General features: G+C 48.9%; 1 protein-coding gene across 24 annotated transcripts in view; it reads right to left on the reverse strand.

Moving 5' to 3' along the window:
* CACNA1B (calcium voltage-gated channel subunit alpha1 B) overlaps nt 1-21,343 on the reverse strand; it is a 268,511-nt gene that overhangs the window by 87,338 nt on the left and 159,830 nt on the right. For all 24 annotated transcript variants that reach the window (XM_048325195.1, XM_048325181.1, XM_048325175.1 and 21 more), the window contains 5 exons: nt 19,176-19,307; nt 18,286-18,358; nt 15,838-15,955; nt 9,751-9,818; nt 3,899-4,005 (listed from right to left, as the gene is read on the reverse strand). In XM_048325195.1, the coding sequence (XP_048181152.1) occupies nt 3,899-4,005; nt 9,751-9,818; nt 15,838-15,955; nt 18,286-18,358; nt 19,176-19,307 (498 nt within the window). The remainder of the gene's footprint in view (nt 1-3,898; nt 4,006-9,750; nt 9,819-15,837; nt 15,956-18,285; nt 18,359-19,175; nt 19,308-21,343) is intronic.

Raw genomic sequence — 21,343 nt, forward strand, 5'->3', positions numbered from 1 at the left:
GGTGAAAAAGGAACAGACACATCTGCTCAGGTGAACCCCTTTGGTGGAGGAGAAAAATTCTGGGAGCTGGATGGAGCAGGAGCTCCAAACCAGTGGCACCACCCCTGCTTTTCATCCTGAGAAGCCACTAAATAAAAAAAGCCCTTTCAGGATAGAGTTCACCAGGTGAAAAAGGAAAATGCTGGGAGCTGGATGGAGCAGGAGCTCCAAACCAACGCACCACCCTCGCTTTTCATCCTGAAAAGCCACAAAATGAATCCTTTCAGGATAGAGTTCACCAGGTGAAAAAGGAATTATGGCCAGACAAATCTGCTCAGGAGAATCCCTTTGATGGAGGAGAAAAATTCTGGGAGCTGGATGAAGCAGGAGCTCTAAACCAACCATACAAACCAGGCTCACTTTTAATCCCAAGAAGCCACTAAATAAATCCTTCAGGATGGAATTCATCAGGTGAAAAAACCAGCTGTGGTCAGACACATCTGCTCAGGTGAACCCCTTTGGTGGAGCAGAGAAATTCTGGGAGCTGGATGGAGCAGGAGCTCCAAACCGGTGGCACCACACCTGCTTTTCATCCTGAGAAGCCACTAAATAAAAAAGGCCCTTTCAGGATAGAGTTCACCAGGTGAAAAAGGAAAATTCTGGGAGCTGGATGGAGCAGGAGCTCCAAATCAGTGCAAGATGTTGAGTGTGAGGCAGATGCAAGATCAATGATCCCTCCCCAGCCTGGCAGTGATGAACCTGTCACTAAAAGAGATCCCCAGGGTTCATCAATCACAAACAAATTCCTGGCTCCCACAGCATCCAGTTCCAGGTGGGAAGGTGGAGGTGCCTCTTCAGGCTGGAACGTGGGGTAACAACCAGTTCTTTGTGCTTGGGAAATGATGTTTAGGGACCAACACAATAAATGGAGCTCAGAAGGGAGAGGGGGGGACAAGGGGACAATTCCAAGGCACTGGAAGTGCAAATTTTATGGAGCTTGGTTAGGAGGGGAAGCTGGGGCAGCAGAACCAGTGCAGGCACAGCTCACCCTGTACTGGCATGGGAAAAACACCAGAGGTGGAGGATCCAACACCATGGGAAGGGCTGGAAGGAAGTTTAGGGGGAGACACACTCAGGGCTCGGAGCATGACTGACAAAACTAACAGAGAATGGAATGGAATGGAATTGGAATGGAAATGGAATGGAATGGAATAAAATAAAATAAAATGGAATAAAATAAAATGGAATAAAATAAAATGGAATAAAATAAAATGGAATAAATGGAAACAGCTCCTCACCCCTGAGACAGCACAACCGATGTGACTTTTCACCAGGCCCAGCCCAGGGACAGCTTTGTCCCCTCCCAAACACTGGGAACAGGAACATTGTGATTAAGAAAATCCAAGGCATTATATTCTCTGCCACCTGGACTGATGCAGGCAGGGAAAACGCCAATGTTTTCAGGACATTGATCTGTGCCATCGATGCCTGCTGTTGTTAGAGAAATCCATGTTCACACGCTGGGAAAACAACATTAAACTATAAAATTAAAATAATATTCCTTAGGGGAAAATACAAATATAAAGAGAGCTCCTTTGCAGGAGCTCAGTCCCAGTTTTGCCAGGCCTTGCTCACTGAGTCCTACAGGGCTTGGATTCTCAGTTCTTGGTACCCCAGTTGTACAGGGGTTTGGTTTGTGGTGATATTTCCATTTGCCAAAAATCCCATTTTTAAGATCACCCAGCACTTTTCCCTCTTGGCATGTCCAGCTGTGGCTCTGATCTGCCAGGACCTGCCATTGTCATGGCTCTGCCCTCAGAGCACCGTGGGGATGAAGAGCAGGAGAAATGAAGAGCTGGGGTGGATTTGGGTGCCCAAAGGTCCCTACATCAGCCCTGCTGCACTGGAGAGAGATATCCAAGGGATAAATGCTGCAAACCACCCCCCTAGCCAAGATTTAGGGGTTGCCAAGCCCCTTTGGAGCTCCCTATGGATGGACATTCCATCCCTGCATGGGTTGCTCACTTGAGAGCTGGATTTGTTCCCTGTGGGTCCCTCCCAACTCAGAATATTCCGGGATTTATCTATAAAACAAATTGCTTGGACACGGATTCATTAAATCGCAGGGATCACGAGCCACCTGTCCATCCATCTCCCAAAACACCCAACTCCTCCCTTGCCTTTTCCTCTAGGGTCTCATCCCCTTTGGGCATCACCCTTTGCACCTAAATGCTGCTTTTTTTCCCCAAAGCAAAGCCCCACGAGCTTTGTGAGTGGCCCTGGCAGACATCACAGCCCAGTGGTTGGGCACCAGGGTCAGGAGATGTGGAAACCATTGACTTTCCACCGTGCTCATGGGAACTTCTGCACAAACGGGGCAGGGCAGACTCAATTTGAGGCAAAATAAGCAAAAATCCACCATTTTACCCTCATTTCCAATTGTTGTCACAGAACTCTCCATGTGCTTTTGAAAAACTGGTGAGAAATCCTGGAAAAAGGTGACTTTAAGCCATTTCAACCTCAGCTCCACGGAAGTGGGTTGGTTTTTTTTCTGCTGATTTCTAAGAAATCTTCCCCAAATGCAAAATGCTTTGATTAAAACAGAAGCAAATAAGCACCATCATCATCTTGCATTTTAGAACACCAGAACCAAGAAATTCATCAAAGAGCAAAAGCAATTATCCTCATTTGACTTCTTTTCAAGGCTGGCCAGAAAATAATTGTAAGGAAAAAAATTGGTCTTTAAAACCATCAAACAGCCAGAGCATAAATAGGAACTGATTACAGCAGTAACGACAAAATAAAATGGTGAGAAGAATAAAATATTCAAATTAATAATATTCTTTCCCTTCACATGGTACAAACTGGCTCCACTTGGCCTTTTGTCTTTGCTAAAGTGGATTAAACTCCCAGGAAAAAGAGATTTCCAGCGAAGGAACAAGTAGAGATCCGCCTCCAGTTCGGGTTTTTTCCAATAAAATCAAGCAGGAAATTTCTTTTTTTTTTTTTTTTTTTTTTTAATGCTTGGAGATCTCCCCTGTAAAAGGAGTCTGGGAAACATCAGCAGCTCCCAGTAAAATGCAGGAATTTTGGTGCTGTTGTTGAAATTCCAGAAGAGTTCAAGGAACCTTTTCAGCAAATCCTTGTGGGGTAGCACAGAACAGAATCGTGGAATGGGTTGGGTTGGAAGGACCTGAAATCCCATCCCATCCCATCCCGACCTCTGCAGGGACACCTTCCACCATCCCAGGGTGCTCCAAGTCCATCCAACATTCAGACATCTCCAGGGATGTCTCAAACAAAGGACAACTATTTCCACCTCCACCTCATCTTTGCACCTCCAGGATCCAGGAAAAGCTGGGCCCCAAAGCAAAGCTTTCCAAGGATTTTGGTATCACAGAGCCTGTGCTTGTCCTCATCCAGACATCTGAAAATTCCACATGGATGTTCCTACCTCCAAACCAGTTCCCAGGCATGATTTTATTAACCCAGCTCTTTCCAACAGCAAGGAAAGAGAATTCCAGCACATTTTTCAGCTATTTAAAAGGATGCCCTTGCACTTGAATACCCAAAACCATTAAAAAATAAGTTCATTCTGTGCCCACCCCCCTCTCCTCATTAAAAATCCAAAGTGGGATGTTAACACTTCACCTGGTGAAATCTATCCTGGGACAGCTTAAAGAAAAAAAGATCCTCCTAAAATACAATTATTCAAAGGTGAGGCATTACCAAGAGAACCAAACTGAAAGAAATCCTTCATTAAACTCCTCATTAAGTGCTGAGCACTGCAGTATTTGGCCTGTGAGTGCCAGAGGTGGTGCAGAAGGGCTCACAGATCCCGTGGGATGCTCCAGCTGGACGGACACACAGCGACACTGGAAAACAGGGATTTTCTCCCAAGGAATCAAAGGGTGCTTACGCAGCTATGGAAATGTTGGCCGCGGACATGGGGCTCACTTCGGCCACTTCCTTGGCCTTCTGCAGGGCCAGCTTTTGGTTGGTGGCTTCTTCCATCTCCTCCTCGTCCTGGGGCACAAAAGGGAGAGAAATCAGGGAATAAATCAGGGAATAACAACAAGCAGAGCTCCCCAGGGCCTGAGGCGTGGGTGGCTGTCCCTGCTGGGCTGTGAGGACACAGGAATTTGAATTTCGGGCAGATTTTCTCGCAAGGAGCCCCAGGTTTGGTGCAAGCTGAGGTGAGAAAGGTGAGCTTTGCTCAAGAGGGTTTTTCCCCTCACAAAGCTGTCTCGACTCTCCTGGGTCTCCTCTCAGCACGCACCACTGGGGAAGAGACTCTGATGGAGCAGGGAGAGACCTGAGCAGGAATGTGACCATTCCAGGTGGGACAATCCCCCAGTTATCCCAGGGCTGCGTGGGTGATAACCCTCCAAAGCCAATGTCCTGCTGAAAGGCAGGGACAGGCTCCTAAATCCGTCCTGACCTCCTGCCCAGGGGACTTCTCTGAAACAACAACAAAAAATGATGGATTTGAGCCTGGTCCTGCTCCCATCAGTTTCACCCCAGACATTCCCACCCACCCCAGATCCCTGAGGACTCAGAAAACAAAAAGGAACAGTATTAAATGTAGTTTGTAGAGCAAAGTCATGTTCCTGCTTCCTGTATCTCTCTGGATCATGAGGATTTTTAACCTCTGTTGGCTCAGAAGAGCCTGAAGATTGTAACTGGAATTTCTCTCTTCCTACCCAGCATGGAAAGCACCACTAAAATTCAAACTACAGGATCTTAAACATTGAGATGAGAGCAAAAAAAACAGCCTGGTTCCCCTTCCATGGTCATCAAGGGTCAACTTCCCTGGAATTTTTTAACCAAAATAAAGTCAAATCACAGCAGGGTAAGCACAGAGCTCTGATGGCAATGCCAGCACCTCAGAAATCCAGGGAAAACCACACTGAGAGCACTCACAGCCTCCTCTGCCCAACTTCATGGAATGCCTCAGGTCTGCCTCTGCTCTCCCAGGGTGATGCTGGAAGGAGTCAGGATTAAAATAATGGAAGCAGCTTTGGAAGAGGAAATTATAGAGATTTATCCACCCTGAATACCATCTGCATAAACAGCTCCTCGCTCTGCCCTTGCTGGCATTTGCTCCAACTGAACTCATTTGGAAACTGTTTTCCTTTTCTCCTTCAGCAGGAAAAAAAAAAAAAAAAAGATGGGAAATTGATTTTAAAAAATCGTTACCGTATAAGTTTCTCCTTTTTTTTTTTTCCCCCTTTGCAAATATTTGCAAGTCTATAACCAGGCCTGAATAAAAGAGCTGCTGAGCAATTACACAAAGTCAATATTTCCAGTCGATTTCTCAAAGGTTTGGGAGCTTGTTGCAAATCAAGGGTGTTTGGTTTAATCCTGGCCTACAGCTCAGCCCTGGGCACCTGTCCTGTCACCCTGGTGGGGTGGGAAAACAGCAAAGTGCCCATGGATTGGGACAAACTCAGTTTAATTGGGAAAGAAAAAGCCACGGAGTCATTCCACATTTCCCATCCCAGCTTTTGCCATCGCCAGGACAGCAGAGCTCCCTCACGTGGAGCAGGACTGGGACAGCCCAACGTTGTCACTCTGAGTGTCTGGAATATCCCTTGGCTGTCCCAGCTGTATGTCCCCAAATCCTCGTGCCCCCCCAGCTTTCCCCCTGGACCCTGTGGGGTCACCACTCAGCAAGAACAAAACATCCCTGAGCGCTTCCAGCACAAATCCCTGTTTGCCACGCAAATCCCCCAGCAGCTCCTGTGGAGAAAATTAACTCTTCCCATCCCACTGCAGCACAAATGTTATCCTCCAAATACGAGTTTTAAAAGGAGTAAGACCCCAATTAAAAAAAAAAAAAAAAACCTTTAAGGTTCTCCTTTCACCCCCCAGGTATATTCAAGTTATTTCTTCCTTTGAGGGCTCTCCAGCAGCCTTAAAATCAAAGGCTGCTGATTTTTCTCTCTCTGCCCCTAAAGCACCAGGTGCAGGTTTTAAAGCCTCTTTCAGATCTGGGGCTTCTGCTCCATTCTCCCAGGTGCCTCTGGAATTCTGCTGGATTTGCCATCCTGAAGGAGCAGCAGAATGCAGCCATTCCTAACTCAGAACGAGCTCAGTCCTCAGCAGGTGTTTGCTTTAGAATATTTTTAATATTTCTTCTTCCACGCAGATATTGCGGATCACTCCAGAAATTGATTAATTTTTTGCCTGATATTTAAAATTCCAGCTCACACTGGCTCAAACTCTCACCCCCGTTTCACAGGGGTCACAGATAAAGCTCTTGCCCATAAGGAGAACCCTGGTTTATGTTCCCTTTCTGTTTCCTAGAGCTCTAAATTTTAATTTAAACCAATTTTTCATGTGGTAAAACCCATTTTTGGTGCCACCCATCATTAACATTGAATTTGCTTTAATACATTTAATACATTAATACAATTAAAGCCTTTTCCACAGGGCAGCAGCAGGAGAGGGATTTATGGATGTTCAGCTCTTGGTTTGGCCACTCCCTTCAGTCCAGGATTTCTGGGCATTCCCCAAGAATTTTATAAAAATTTCTATAAAATTCACACATCTCTCGCACGTGTTTTTATCCTGCTTTTCCAGGGATCACTGGCACTGCACAGAGATGAGAAAACACTTCCCGCTTAAGGAGATTTAGGAAAATAAATCATCAGTTGTGGTGGTTTTACACTCCAGATTAATGAGGATGAAGGCAGGAGCTGCTTTCTGTCACCTGAGACATTTTGGATGAGCAGCAGAGAGATTTTAGAAGCAAATTTTGGGGGCAATTGTAGATTCCACTCTGAATTAGTGAACAGGAAGAAAAACCTGTCAATATATTGAAGAAAACCTAAAGGTTAGGGAACCCAATGGATTCAGCAGAGTTCTCAGGAATCACTAAAAATTGGGTTGGCAGAGTTTGAGTCAGTGCAAGGCCAGAAGAGGAGGAGCAAGAGAGGGGCCTGGGAGCAGAATTTTTTATAGATTGGAAGCAAAGGTGGTGATTCTTTGGTTGTTTTCCCCCAAAAATGAGTCACTCCTAAGCACTGGTGAGCTCTGTAACAGCCACAGGATGATCGAGCTGCACTTCAATACAGTCCCAGCTCTGGTAACTTCCCTTGCAGGTCACAAAGCCCAGAAATGGCCAAAATGCCACATAAAAAAATCCCAAATTAGCATCCAGAAGTGGGGAGAGTTGAAATGTTCCGGTCCTGAGGCTGGAAAGTTTTCTGTCTGCCCTAAACAGAGGCACTTCCAATTGCTCCTGGTTTTCCCAATTACATTCAGCACTGATCTCAATGAATTTTACAGCAGAAATGTCAGGAAATTCTCCTGGGACTAACTGAACTCCTGAGTAACTTCCTTGTATGTCCAGGCCAATTTTGGGGTTTGCATGATTGTATTAACTCAGCAGGAAACCACTCATTCTCCAGCTACGTGTCTAATCGAATTTTACCTTTTTCCCCTTCTTTTGAATGATTTTGGGGGGGGATCATAAATAAAATTAAAACAAGAAAAAAAAAAAAACAAACCCCAAGAGAGTTTCTGGAGAAGCTTTATGATTTAGAATGCTGCTGAACCCATCAATATTCAATTAGAATTTATAAACATCCACAAAGTCGGGTTTTTCTAACCCTCCCTGTCAGCTGCTGAAATATTCACAAGAAGGCACTTAAAGGATTAAGAAAGAAGGAGGATGAGCTTCATTATCCAAGAATGGTGCTGGGCCTCATCCCCCCTCTCAGCACAGGCAAGGGATGCCCATAAATCTGGGAGGATCTTTGCCTCCAGGCTGGAGATTTCTGCAAGCTTTAGGAAGCACAGAGACAGCTGAGCTGCTGAAAAGGAAAAATTTCCCATGAAAAACACAAAAGGAAAAACTCCAAAACAACAGAGAGCCATCAAATACAGCCCTGAGCAGCATTTTAAGGGAGGAGGCATGCAGAACATGGAATTGGAATATTTATTTTACACCTGGGAGCCACCAGGATGTTTGGAGGGTCTGTGCTGGATTTTGGCTGTTGGGAAACAGCTCCAGAAAAGCTGGGAGCTGGAGCCAGTCCTGCAGGAAACAGGGAGATGGCAAAGACCAGCTCAGCCCCAACAGGGATGTGGATTTTGTCTGGGAATTTGGCTGCTTCCATCTTCAGCAGCTAGAGGAGTGTGGGAAACCTGGAGAAATCTCTGTGTCTCTGGAGCTGCAGTGGGGATCCAAAGAACCAGAAAGGCTGGAAAAGATCAAGTCCAGCAGTGCCAGGTTCACCCCCAAACCTCAGCACTAACCCTGAGCACCAAATCTTTTTTTTTTTTTTTAACATTTTTTTGAATAATGCCACAGAATTATTTGGGTTGGAAGGACCTTAAAGCCCCTCCAATGCCACCCCTGCCATGGGCAGGGACACCTTCCACTGTCCCAGGCTGCTCCGACTCCATCCAACACAGCCTTGGACACTTCCAGGAATCCAGAGAAGTGAATTACTGCACCTTTCCCTAAAAAGAGAAACCACCCTTGCCTGCTGCTGCCCCAGCACGTGGGCAGAGAGCTCTGCCACTGGAAGGAGTAAAGAAATTAAAGTTATAAAAACACAACCAGCACAACGGGGCTGCTGCTGCTTTTGCCCCCAGCAGGTCACTGGGACTGGTGCTGATGGCAGCAGCACAGGAATGGGTGAGAAAAGCTAAAAATATGCAAAAACCCCTCCCCTAATTCTCCTCATAAATCCATCTGAGCACGCCAAGAAATCCAAACTGTGCAATAATCCAAGTGCAGCACTCGCAGTGCTCCTGCACAACCCCGAGGCTGAGAGCTGTTCTCCTTGGGGAATGCTCCAATGTAAATATTCTCCAGAGGGGAGACTCCAACAGAAATCTGTGTGCACATCCAGCTCTCTGCATCCAGCAGAGTCACATCGGGGCCATTCCCATCCAGGAATCCATCCCCATGCCCTGCCAGGACCTGGCTTTCTGCCTCTGGATCCCCTCACACCTGGGGAGAGGCAGGAATATCCCAACCTCTCCCCAGAGTGCTCACAAACTGTTTGGCCTGGAGTTGATTGGAAAAATTTTAATTCTTGAATCCATCACTGACCTCAGCAAGGTGAAGCACACAAAACCAAAATACTCCCTGCAACCTGAAATAAAGAAACCTGAAGGGGGATAAACCTCCAGGTGCCTCTCTGCAGTGCAAACTGCTCACCAGAGGTGCAAAAACAGCACCACAACACCTGAATTTGCTTCTGTCTGAGCTTCCAATCAGCCAAAAATCCTGTTAATTGCTTCTCCTGTGCTCTTGGAAACAGCAAACGGGAGATGAGCAATGCCCACGCTGATAAACCAAAGTAAATACAAAACATTAAATACAAAATATTCACTGCAACCTGCAGGGGAATAAACCCCCAGGTGCCTCTCTGCGGGGCAAACTGGTCACCAGAGCAGGGGAAACCTCAGGGTGTCACCTGTGCCTTGGGTGCAGCAGCTGAGCTTTTTTATAGATTGGAAGCAAAGGTGGTGATTCTTTGGTTTTTTTCCCCCAAAAATGAGTCACTCCTAAGCACTGGTGAGCTCTGTAACAGCCACAGGATGATCGAGCTGCACTTCAATACAGTCCCAGCTCTGGTAACTTCCCTTGCAGGTCACAAAGCCCAGAAATGGCCAAAATGCCACATAAAAAAATCCCAAATTAGCATCCAGAAGTGGGGAGAGTTGAAATGTTCCAGTCCTGAGGCTGGAAAGTTTTCTGTCTGCCCTAAACAGCGGCAATTTCAATGCACACAGGGATCTCCCACCTACCTTGGTCAGCTCCTGGGCGTTGGCCAGGTTGTCGACAGCGATGGCCAAGAAGACGTTCAGCAGAGTATCTGTGGGAGCAGCTCAGGAAAAACTCCTCACACAGCACAGGCAGCAATTATTCCCCTCCTGCTGCCCCTCTTTTCCCCCTCGGTGTTTTATGGATTGACCCCTGGAAGCTTTGCCACCATTCCCAACTCAGCCACCTCAGCAGGGGCTGGACGCACATTTGTCCTTCCCTGGAGAGGGAACAGGGCCAGAGGGGTTTCACCCCACCAGAGGAGCAATGTGGGTCCACCTGGTGTCACACAGACACCACAGGCCCTGGTTTTCCATCCCTCCAGCCCAGAAATGCAGATTTCACCCTCATTTTCCCCTCTTGTTTAAAAGGACACCCAGTGGAGCTGCAGGAAATTGGTCATTTTAAGCCAATATTTGCATATTTATATGCACAGAGCTGCATAAAGGCGTGGAGTGTGTGAAGAATGGAGCTCAGGTCACTGCTGCTGGGAGGCAACGATCCTGGCTTATCCCACTGGGGTCAGGATGACAGTGAGGCCACCCCAGACATCCCGAGCCCCAGAGCAGCACACCCAGCCCTGCTAATGAGCTCTGCTGATAAAACAGCCCCTAAGCCTGGCCTAAACTGCACAGAGCCCAGCTAAACCAGGGCAGTGCCCACACCAGCTTAGGACTCTCGCAGAGCTCTGCATTTGCTCACTGAGACATAACCCCGGCCTGGAATTATTTATTCCTATTTAACTTTCATTTTTCCACTTAATGATTTCAGCTATTGCTGATTTTATTGTTGTTATTCCAGCCCCGTGGCTGCAAAACGGCCCCAGAGCAGCCATAAATCAGCTGCCTTTGCACAGGGAAGGAGGGCAAGCAGAGCAAAACCACGGCAAAACCACTCTCCCAAGGAGAAAATGCATTTGGCTCTTGCACATCACCTGGGGACAGCAGAGCTGCTCATTCCAGAGCTCTGTTGCTCCTCCAAATAGGAATGTGCATGGGAATGGTCCATAAACCCAGTGAAAGCACTGCAGGAGTTTTAGGAAATTAATCCAGGTATTTGCAGGAGGCTCCAGGAGAGCTGGAGAGGGACTGGGGACAAGGGATGGAGGGACAGGACACAGGGAATGGCTTCCCAGTGCCAGAGGGCAGGGCTGGATGGGAGATTGGGAAGGAATTGTTCCCTGGGAGGGTGGGCAGGCCCTGGCACAGGGTGCCCAGAGCAGCTGGGGCTGCCCCTGGATCCCTGGCAGTGCCCAAGGCCAGGCTGGACATTGGGGTTTGGAGCAGCCTGGGACAGTGGGAGGTGTCCCTGCCCATGGCAGGGGTGGGATGGGAAGGGCTTTAAGGTCCCTTCCAACCCAAACCAGTCTGGGATTTTCTGTTCCCCTGCCTTGGGCTGTGGGGTGGGAGGGTGAGCTCAGGACTGGGGTGAGCGTGGTGAGAGGGAGGAGCCAGAAATCCCTCCTGGGAGAGCAGGAACAGCCAGGCCTGAGCTCCCAGGGTGCTGACAGCCTGCAGGGAAATTTTGGGCATCCACGGCCTCCGGGCCCTTCCCGTTGTTTCCCATTCCTTCGAGGGCTCTCTGAAGGAGCACCGGGGAGTTGCTGCCAGGCAGAGGAGCCTGGAGTGGTGCAGGGCTGATCCCCCTCTCCCGGACAGAAATCCCGGTGTCCCTGCAGCTCCACCCTGCCTCGGGTGCTCCAGAGCCTTGTCCCACTTTCACGGATCAGGAGATTTCCCAAAGGACCAAAGCTGACCCAAACCAGCAGCTCAAAGCCCCTCTGCTTTCCCTTTCCAGGGTTTCACCAAACAGAATCCAGCCCAGACTTCAGCACCAGACATTCCCAGCTCGAATTCCCACTGAAGGAGTGTCTCCAGAGCCTGGATGCCCATCGGATCTGGAGCCTGCAGGAAGCAGGAGCTGGATTCATCCCTTCGGATGTTTCTGCATCCTCACTGTCTCCAAGCCCTGCAGAGCACAGGATGCAGAGCCCTGGGATTTCTCCAGCCAGGAGCCAGCATTGCTCCATGTCATGGAGGTTTTTTCCATCGCAGGATGATTCCTCTGGGACAGAGAGAGGTTTAGAATGTGACTCCCATCCCCTGCTCCTTCCCCTATCCCAGCAGGACAGCAAGGAGTGGCTGGGAGCATCTCGATCCCAGTGAACCCAGTGGATGCAGAACAGGAGAAAATGGTGCTGGAATCATCACCCCTCCCACAAAGAGCCAGATTTTTCCATTCCAAAGACATTAATTCCCCCTTTCCTTTGAGGGTGGGGGGCTGAGGGCACCCCTGGGCTCCTGGTCTGTGCTGGGTGTTTGGGTTTCTTCCTCTGGGGTGCTTCCAACACGCTGGAAACACTTCCAAGCCTCCTCCTCTGAGAATAAATGTCTCAGCAATAAAACTGTCTCCCTGCCCCTGCCTCCCACACAAATGCTGGAAGTGGCTCATGCATCACAACCAACCCCTGGAAATTGAATTAATTCCTTTTTATCAGATCAGCCCGGCTTGATCCATTTCCAAGCAGACACAGTCTGGCAGATTTGGGAGTTTCTGCCCCAAAAAAAGTCCCTCAGTCCTTTCTGCAGAGCTGGGGGATTCCCAGATTTCTCCCAAACTCCAGGCTCTGGCTCAGGCTGTGTAACCTGGATGAGCAGTGCCTGGAGCCAGGAATCAGCTCCTGCCTGGCATTGAGGGGCAGGGAAGGGCAGCATCCTCCAGGCAGTTCCTGCTTTTCCCTTCAGGCTCCTCTGCAGTTTTTCTTGGAGTTTTTTTTCCTTTTTTTTGGCCTCAACAGATGCCTCAATTTATCAATTAAGTGGATAACAGTGAACACAGGCATGGTGTAATTTCCTGGAAAATGGACCAAATCCTGTTGTTACTTTGATCATAAAACTTTCATTAAACCATTTCTGGTTCCACACAGACTCTCTGGAAATGGAAACGTAACATGAGGCACTTCCCGCTTAGCAAAACAAACTTTTCCTTGCTGTGATCCCTTGAAAAAGCAGATGGATTCAAAGAACCAAAAATGGATTCCAAGAGCCAAGTGCAGTGAATCCAGCAGCATCCCACCTTCCTTCCTCAGGAAAAGGAATAATCCCAGAGCCCTGAGCAGCTCTGGGAGGAGAAGTGAGTCCCTCAGGTTTAAAAAGGGCAGGTTTTGCCAGCTGACCCCAAATCGCCCATCCCAGTTCTCCAACGAGGTTTGATCCAGCATCCCCAAACTCTTACAAGTGGCCTCACCAAACAGCAAAGCTCCCAAAGTGACAATAAACCCCCTGCCAGCAGAGGAACCCAGGCTCAAGCATCCCAAAGGGCTCCGACTTTGAGATAAGAAAATAAGAGCGGAAAGTCCAATTGAAGAAATGAAGTCTCAGTATTGCAGAATCCCAAAATGATTTGGAAGGACCTTAAAGCTCATTTTGTTCCACCTCCACCATGGGCAGGGACACCTTCCACTACCCCAGGCTGCTCCCAGCCCCAATGTCCAGCCTGGCCTTGGACACTGCCAGGGATCCAGGGGCAGCCACAGCTGCTCTTTAAAGCTGGAAAACTTTAGAAGTTGGTGAAAAAACCCCCCAAGACATTCCCTAAGTTTTTTTTGGCTGTTATTAATCTTTGTCAGCCAATTCTTCCCTCTCTCTCTGTGCTCACAGAACTCCACGTGCAGCAGACTCATCCCAACCTGCAGGATCCAGGGAGAACCAAAGAATCCCACCTGGCACATCCTCCTCCCTTCCTAAATGCTTCCAAGGAGCTCAAGCTGTGCCACCAGCACGGGGCTGTGGGAAAAGGGCACGGAAAAGGCACTGGAGACATCTGGAAGAAGCCAGGAAAGCCACCCCTGGATCACCTCAGCAGCAGGAGGGAAACAAGACAGCTGCACCTGCCAGGATGAGATTTAGGGAGAAGGTGGATGAGGTTTCCACTCTCCAAATCCCAAATCCACAGCAGGGGCAGCAGGTTCCTCCTCCTGAACATCCCCTGCTTTCCCCTGTTAATGAAAACCAAAGGCCAAAGGAGAACTCCCGTTGAAATTAAAGGTGAGGAAGGGAATTAATGCCCTGTTCCTCAAAAACGCTGGATCTGAGGTGAAAAGTCCCTCCCTCAGCTGTGCTGTCGAGCCTAATTACAGCTTAATCTCATTTCCAAATGCCAAGCCCGGAGGATTTAGAGCTCTCCCTGCCTCCCTGCTCGCCACTGACCCAGTTTTCCAGAGCCTGGTGCTTCTGGAAGGGCCGTGCTGCCGCCGGGAATGGGATAAATCCCGTGGAGACACTCATGTGACAGGCACAGCTCCCACTGCCTGCTCTGCTCTTCCCTGTCTCTGCTCCTCATCCCGAGGAGAGCATTCCAGCAAAGCCAAAGGGCTGGAGCTGTGCCATCCACGGGCACCGATGGCATCGATGTCACGTTTTGTCACCTCCACTCCAGCTGGAGCAGCCCGTTTCTGCAGGAACTCTGTCTTCAGCCCCAGTATTTCCCCCAATTCACCTCTCCCTTTTTCCTGCATCTCCCAGCCCAAATAGGACTCCCAGGAAAAGAGGAACGCTGGGACTGTAACCAGCAAGGAGGTCGGGAAATCCTCGTGGGAGCTCCTGGGTGGAGCAGCAGCGCTTTGGGGCCTTCTCATCCCGCTTTGGAGCCTTCTCATCCCGCTTTGGGGCCTTCTCATCCCGCTTTGGGGCCTTCTCATCCCGCTCAGCAGAACAAACAAAGCAGCCCAGGCTGCCTCGTCTCTGCCACAATTCCTGGGTTTCCTTTTTTAGGGATGCTCCCTCTGGCTCCACACAGCTGCAGCCAGCAATCACAGAATCAGTCACAGAATCACAGAATCAGTCACAGAATTGGTCACAGAATCAATCGTAGAATCAGAGAATTGGTCACAGAATCAATCATAGAATCAATTACACAATCAATCACTCAATCACAGAATCAATCACAGAATCAATCAGGCTGGAAAAGCCCTTTGAGATCCAGTCCAGCCTAGACCTGTCACTCCCTTGTCACCCAGACCCACATCCAGTCTTTTCTTTAACACCCCCAGGGATGGGGACTCCAAACCTCCCTGGGCAGCCCATCCCACTGCCCAATCACTGCTTCTGGGCACAGCTTCTCCCTGATGTCCAGCCTAACCTTCCCCTGGTGCAGCTTGAGGCCGTGCCCTCACACCAGTGATGCTGTAGCTGCTTGATGGTGGCAGCGTCACAGAGCATCGGCCACTCCTGGGACAGGCACAGAGCCACCACAGCCCCTCTGCTCTCCCGGCTCTCCTCATCACACCCAGCTGCTCCCTCAGGGAGCTGCTTTGCTTGTTTGTGTATAAAATATAAAGTACACATAAAATATCCCCTCCCTTCCCAAATCCCACCCCGGTGTCCCTCTGTTCCTGCCTCCCTGGACCTCTGGGACACACCACCCCTTCCCCAGCAGATACCCTGGGATATCTGGGGGATGAAAGCTCCCAGATTCTTGTTACCCTCAGGAGATTTCCATCTCTCAGAATAAAAAACCAGACATTTCCTGTGCCAAGGCTTGGAACACTGAACACTCCCAGAGCCTGAAACTTAAGATCCAGAATTAAATTTGAAGAATTATGTGGAGATGAGATAATTTGGGGCATTTGGGAGAGCACAGCTGGTTAAGCTGCCCCAGACAAAGGCACCAAGAGAATGAAGCCTCATCTCCACCATCATCTACTCATCTCCACCAAACCCATCTCAATCCTCCCCTGACTAAAAACAAACTCTTTGTGAACATATTCAAGGTCCTGCTCTGACCTGTCCTCGATTCTTTCTCCCACAATCTAAATTAACTCTTAACAGAATATTTGCAAGGAAAAACATTACAATTAAAATGAAATTTCTTTAAATTGAATTAAAAATAGTTACATTGGTGTAAGAAAAGCGACACCAAGTTGGACAACTTACCTTCAGCTCTCACCCCAAAGCGCTGTCACGGCAATAATTTGCTTTTTAAAGTATAAGGCTGTGAGAATTTAGGGAAAACTGGGCATTTCTGAGAGGCTGGGAAGGACTGTGCCAGCCAGGACATCCATGGAAGGATACAGTTACCAAACAGGGTGAGGACGATGAAGTAGATGGAGGAGAACATTCCCGAGTGGACGCCGCCCTGTGACTCGATCCCGTGGTACATCACAGCGTTCCAGTCTTCCCCCGTCAGGATCTGCACGACGAGAGCACGGAGGGACAAAGAGAAAGGGTCACTCACAGGAAAGAGAGGTCTGGAGGAGCCAGGCAGAGCGAAGCCATCCAGGAATGTCCCCAGGAAATGGATGAACACGTGGGGACACCAGGCCCAGCATCACCAGATGGGTGAGGGAGGGATTGTCCCGCTCTGCTCGGGGCTGGGGTGGCCTCACCCCGAGTGCTGGGGGAGTTTTGGGTGTCTCAATATCAGAAAAAGATCTAAAGCTGTGAGGGAGTGTCCAGAGGAGGGACACGGGGATGGGGAAGGGTCTGGAGGGGCCCGTGAGGAGCAGCTGAGGGCACTGGGATTGTTCAGCTGGAGCAGACTGAGGGCAGAGCTCCCCGGGGGCTGCAGCTCCTCCCGAGGGGCAGCTCCGATCTCTGCTCCTGGGCCAGGGACAGCACCCAGGGAGTGGCTGGAGCTGGGCCAGGGCAGGCTCAGGCTGAGAGCAGGGAAAGGTTCTTCCCCCAGAGGGTGCTGGGCACTGCCCAGGCTCCCCAGGGAATGGGCACGGCCCCGAGGCTGCCAGAGCTCCAGGAGCGTTTGGACAGCGCTGCCAGGGATGCCCAGGGTGGGGCTGTTGGGGCTGGACTGGCTGACCCTGCCCCTCTGGGTCACCTGCCCACTGCCCACCTTGACCAGGGGCTCTCATACAGGTGGAAGGAAACAAAATCCACATTCTGACACTTCACTCCCAGCAAAATTTCTCTCTCCTCTCCGTTTCTAAGCCATGCAGAGATCCCAGGTTTCACCAGTGCTGTGCAGGGCATTTCCCAGAGCCCCAGGAAAACCCCAAGCTCCCAGTGCAGGGGACAAAACACATCCTGGGTGGACCAAACACAGCCTGGGTGTCCAATGACAGGACCATGACCCAGCCAGGGCTGCTGGGATAAAAACGGGCTGAAGCAGATGGCAGAAGAGATTGTTTGAGAAGCTTCTTACACAGAGCATCTCCAAAGGGCTCCGGGGTGGGCAGGGTGTATGTAACTTTCTTTATCCAGCACTCTGAGTGCTGTCACTGAACGGTGCTGCTCTGCTCAGCCTGGCTGAGGTTATGGAAGAAAAGCTTGGAAAGGAATCCCAACCCCACAGAGAAGAAACATTGACCTGGAGTTTGCAGCTCAGGGAAGGAGTGGGATGGAACGAGAGCAGAGGGTACCTAAGAGCCTCTGGAGGACCACAGTTAGTGCAGGGCTGGTGGGTTTTCCTGGGTTTAATTCCTACCTCTGACATTCCAGACAAATGTCCTAAACCCAAATGTTTTCCTTCTCTCCACGTTGCAGGGTGTTTATCTCAGCACTAACAGGAAATATTCCAGCTCAGCATTCCACGGACAGCTCCAGTCCCACAGCCAACCAACACCAACATTCCCATGGCTCATATCCGGAGCTGCTCCCAGTTCCAGCTCCGTGGCAGTACCTGGATGTGTCTCTGAGCCCTTCCTTTGATGAGCACCACAGTCTTATGCAAAAATTAATCCCCCACGATGGGCAATATCCTGTGAGGTGAGCACAGAACCTGCCTCACATCCGGGCAGCCGCCCCTGCCGAGCTCACAGGACACGTTTGCCACGAGATTCTTTTCCTGTCTTAATCCAGAACTCATCATCACTCCCCTTCCCTCCCTTTTTATCTCCTTTTTGGGTCGTGACACCGAAATACATCAGCCAAACCTTGCTGAGATCTGGGGAAGTTTGGATCTGGGAGGAGCCCACATTGTGCAGGATAAGGCTGGAAATGCTGGGATCTGTGAGGGTCACCTGGAGCAGGAGCAGCAGCCCCAACTCTCTGCTGAAACACCTGAAATCATTGCTTTAGCATTATTTTAAATAATTTTAAATTATTATAAACAATTTTGAATGGTTTTAAACTATTTTAAATTGTTGTTTTTAAAAAAGACAAGTATAAAAAAGCTGTGAAATTCAGCTTTTAAATCTGAGCACTGCATCTGCCAGAGCTGCAACTCCGTGGGCAGGGGCTGGAGAACACAAAGGGCACACACGGATGTGGCACAGCCTGGCCACACACTGATTTTAATTCAGCACAGAAAGATCTGTCTTATCAGTATTTTTTTCCCCTGGCAATAAATCTTTTGTTCTCATTTTTCTTAATACCACAGCACTGATTTTTAATTTGATTTTTAGTGACACGTGGATTGGTCAGCGAAGTCAAACACACAAGAAGGAAGGGCCTCTCCTTTCTTAAATTCCACAGGTTTTTGGGGACTTCTTTGCCCTCCCTAAGCAGGAAGAAATATCCAGGAATTTCAATTCTAACACTGCCCCCCAGGACGAGGCACGGCTTTACCTGGAAGACTGTGAGGATGGCAGCAGGGAAGGTATCGAAATTGGTGGTTGGAGTTTCATCTTGGAAATTGAACCTGGGGAGAAGGGAGAAAACAAAACCGGACTGGGGAGGGACAAGCAGCTCCAGGCAGCCTTGGAATAGCCTTTAACACCCCATAAACCAAGTCAGGGAGCACCATTTGTTCCACCTGGCTACAACACCCCAGGCGAGCTCAGCTGGGAACATCTCAGAAGGTGTTTAACAAAACCATCAGCAAAAACTCAATTTCATTCCCAGAGAAAATTCCAGTGCTTTGAAAATCCATTTCCATCCCCAATTAAAATGAACAATCAAAATCTCCAACGATTTTGCAGAACGAACCGTTACAAGAAGTTTTCATCCTCAAGTGTGTAAAAGCCCAAATTGAAATTCCCCTCTCAGTAGAAAATTTCTTTTTAATATTTTAGAGATAAAATCAGGATTGACTGGGAAAATCAAAGACCAAACAAAACCATTTAATTATTTCAGTTCAGAACCGATGCTGGAGTTTAAATAACACTGTGATGGTTCTTGCTGCAAAATCCACCACAGCTGCCATTTCTAATGAGAATAATCAGATCCACCAAAACTGTGTTTTCCAGCAGGAAAATATTCCGAGTGGATAAATATTGTGGCACTCTGGTTATCAGGGAAAGAACCAGGACAAAAAGCTGCCTCCCCCAGTCCTGTTTCAGCTCTGGGTGTACTGGGGGCCATGGGATGATGGAGGAGCTTCGAACTGGGGCCATTCCTCCTTAGGGAAGAATTCAGCTCCAGGGAGAACACCAGAACGGGAATTATTTCCCTATAAACCAGCCCTGTAATCAGGGATGTGGACACTTCCAGGCAGAACAAAGATCCCTCAGACTCACTGTCCTCCAAAGAGCTGCATCCCCAGCAGAGCGAAGACCACGATGAACAGGAAGAGCAGGAAAAGCAAACTGATGATGGATTTCATGGAGTTCAGCAAGGAGACCACCAGATTCCTCAGGGAATTCCAGTACCTGCGTTGGATCAGAGCAGCCAGGGGAGAACATGAGTGGGGAAGAGCCTTTGGTGAGAAACTAACAGGAATTATTTCCAAAGGAACAAGGGGAAATGGCCTCAAGTTGCACCAGGAGAGGTTGAGGTTGGATATTTTTCATGGCAAGGGTGGTCAGGCGTTGGAAAAAGCTGCCCAGGGCAGTGGGGGAGTCCCCATCCCTGCAGGGATTTAATCGAGGTGGCACTTGGGGACACGGTGCCTTCAGGCACTGGGATAATGCAGGATTCCCCTTGGGAGCTGCAGGGAGCTGGCTCTGGTCACACAATCAACTCAATTCTGTCATGGCAGGTGGAAAATCCACTGGATTAGGGCAGGGGAACTTCAGCAGCAGTGCCTTGGGAGTGGCACTTGCTGTCCTGAGAAGGGGCAGAGCCCTCGGGTCGGTTTGTGAAGTTAAATCTCTTCTCCCAAGGAACGAGCAATAACAAGAGGGAACGGCCTCAAATTGTGCCAGGGAGGTTTAGGTTGGGTTTTGGGAAAGATTTCTTCATTAAAAGGGTTGTCAAGCCCTGGCCAGGCTGCCCAGGGAGTGGTGGGCTCACAGTCCCTGCAGGGATTTAAAAAGCTGCAGATGTGGAGCTTGGGGACACGGGTGAGTGGTGGCCTTGGCCCCAATGGTTGGACCCGATGCTCTTGAAGGTCTTTTCCAACCTAAATGATTCCTCCCTTTATTCATTGTGCTGACTAAAATCAGTGGTCAAAAATGGCAAAAGTAAAATCGTAACTTGCAAAAACGTCCAACATTTTTACAAAGTACAGCAAGCAGCAGCAGCAAATCTCAGCAGCTCTGGGTACAACGAACTGGTGATAACTGCTCTGAATTCACTGCAAAGCCAGGAGTGTTCTCCACGTGAAATCAGCGCCAAGGTAAATCCCAGTGACATTTTTGGTGCTGGTACCCACCTGTTCTGCTGGACATTTACAGAATTTAAAGTTTCTACCCTGTTTGTCCCAGAGCACAACAAATGACACAGTGCCACACACAAACCCGGGATCTGAATATTAATTAGCAAGAAACAATTAGCAGGTAAAAATCAGCCCCACAGAGCTACAAAACTTGTTCCTGGTTACTTCAAATGTTTCGCTCAAATTTTCTTTATCTATTTCAGGTGGTTGGGGTATTTTTGGAGGGAGGGGCTGTTCCTCCTGTTACTTCAAGAATTCGGGGAGTGATGGAAAGAAGGGAGGACTGAGGAGGCAATGGTGTAAAAAATAAGGTGGAAAACAGCAGCAGGAGCTGAATTTGTCATCAATTTCCACAGCACGCCTTAGAAATCCTGCAGGAACAGCTCTGGATGGATTTGGAAGGGGCACAGGAGCTCTTTGCTAATGCCAGCACACATTAACTCAAGGCAGGAGCATGGAAACAACAGAAAAGCTGTGGTAACCTGAGTGAAAATTCCACCTCAGAGTCTCCAGGCTGAAAAACTCCGGCATTCCCAGCCCAGGCAGCGGGAACACGGATCAGATTTGGTGGCTCCTCAGCCCGGGGATTAGCACCCAGCAATCCCCAGGGAATTAGGCTTTTCCAGAGCCTAAATACTTAAGGAATTGTCAGCAGATCAGTGGGGAGCTGATGGGACTGAGGAATTACATAAAACTTGGGGGTTTTTACCACAAAATATAAGTGGTAACATGAGATTTTTGCTTTAAACAAGCTTCAAGATGAAGCAAGGAAGGACATTCTGCTGTCAGCCCACTGAGCAACCAAGGGTGGACAAAGCTGGACGTGAGGCTGGGGAGAGAAAGGGCTGCTAAAATTCCTTGTGGATGCAAATCCAGGCTCAGGAATTCCCAAAATTCCCAACTGCCCAGCCAAGGAAAGGGGAAATTCTGCATCTGCAGCTTTAATCTGCTCCTGTGCCCCAGTGCAGACTTTGCAGGATGGCACAGGCAGGGTTTTGTGCCAGCTACTCCAGGGGGGTGGAGCATTGGTTGTTTGGATTATTTGTAACTTTTTAGCAATTTAATTATTAATTTGTGGTGGGTAAGCGT

Source organism: Corvus hawaiiensis, chromosome 21, assembly GCF_020740725.1.
Source record: "Corvus hawaiiensis isolate bCorHaw1 chromosome 21, bCorHaw1.pri.cur, whole genome shotgun sequence".
Taxonomy (NCBI): domain Eukaryota; kingdom Metazoa; phylum Chordata; class Aves; order Passeriformes; family Corvidae; genus Corvus; species Corvus hawaiiensis.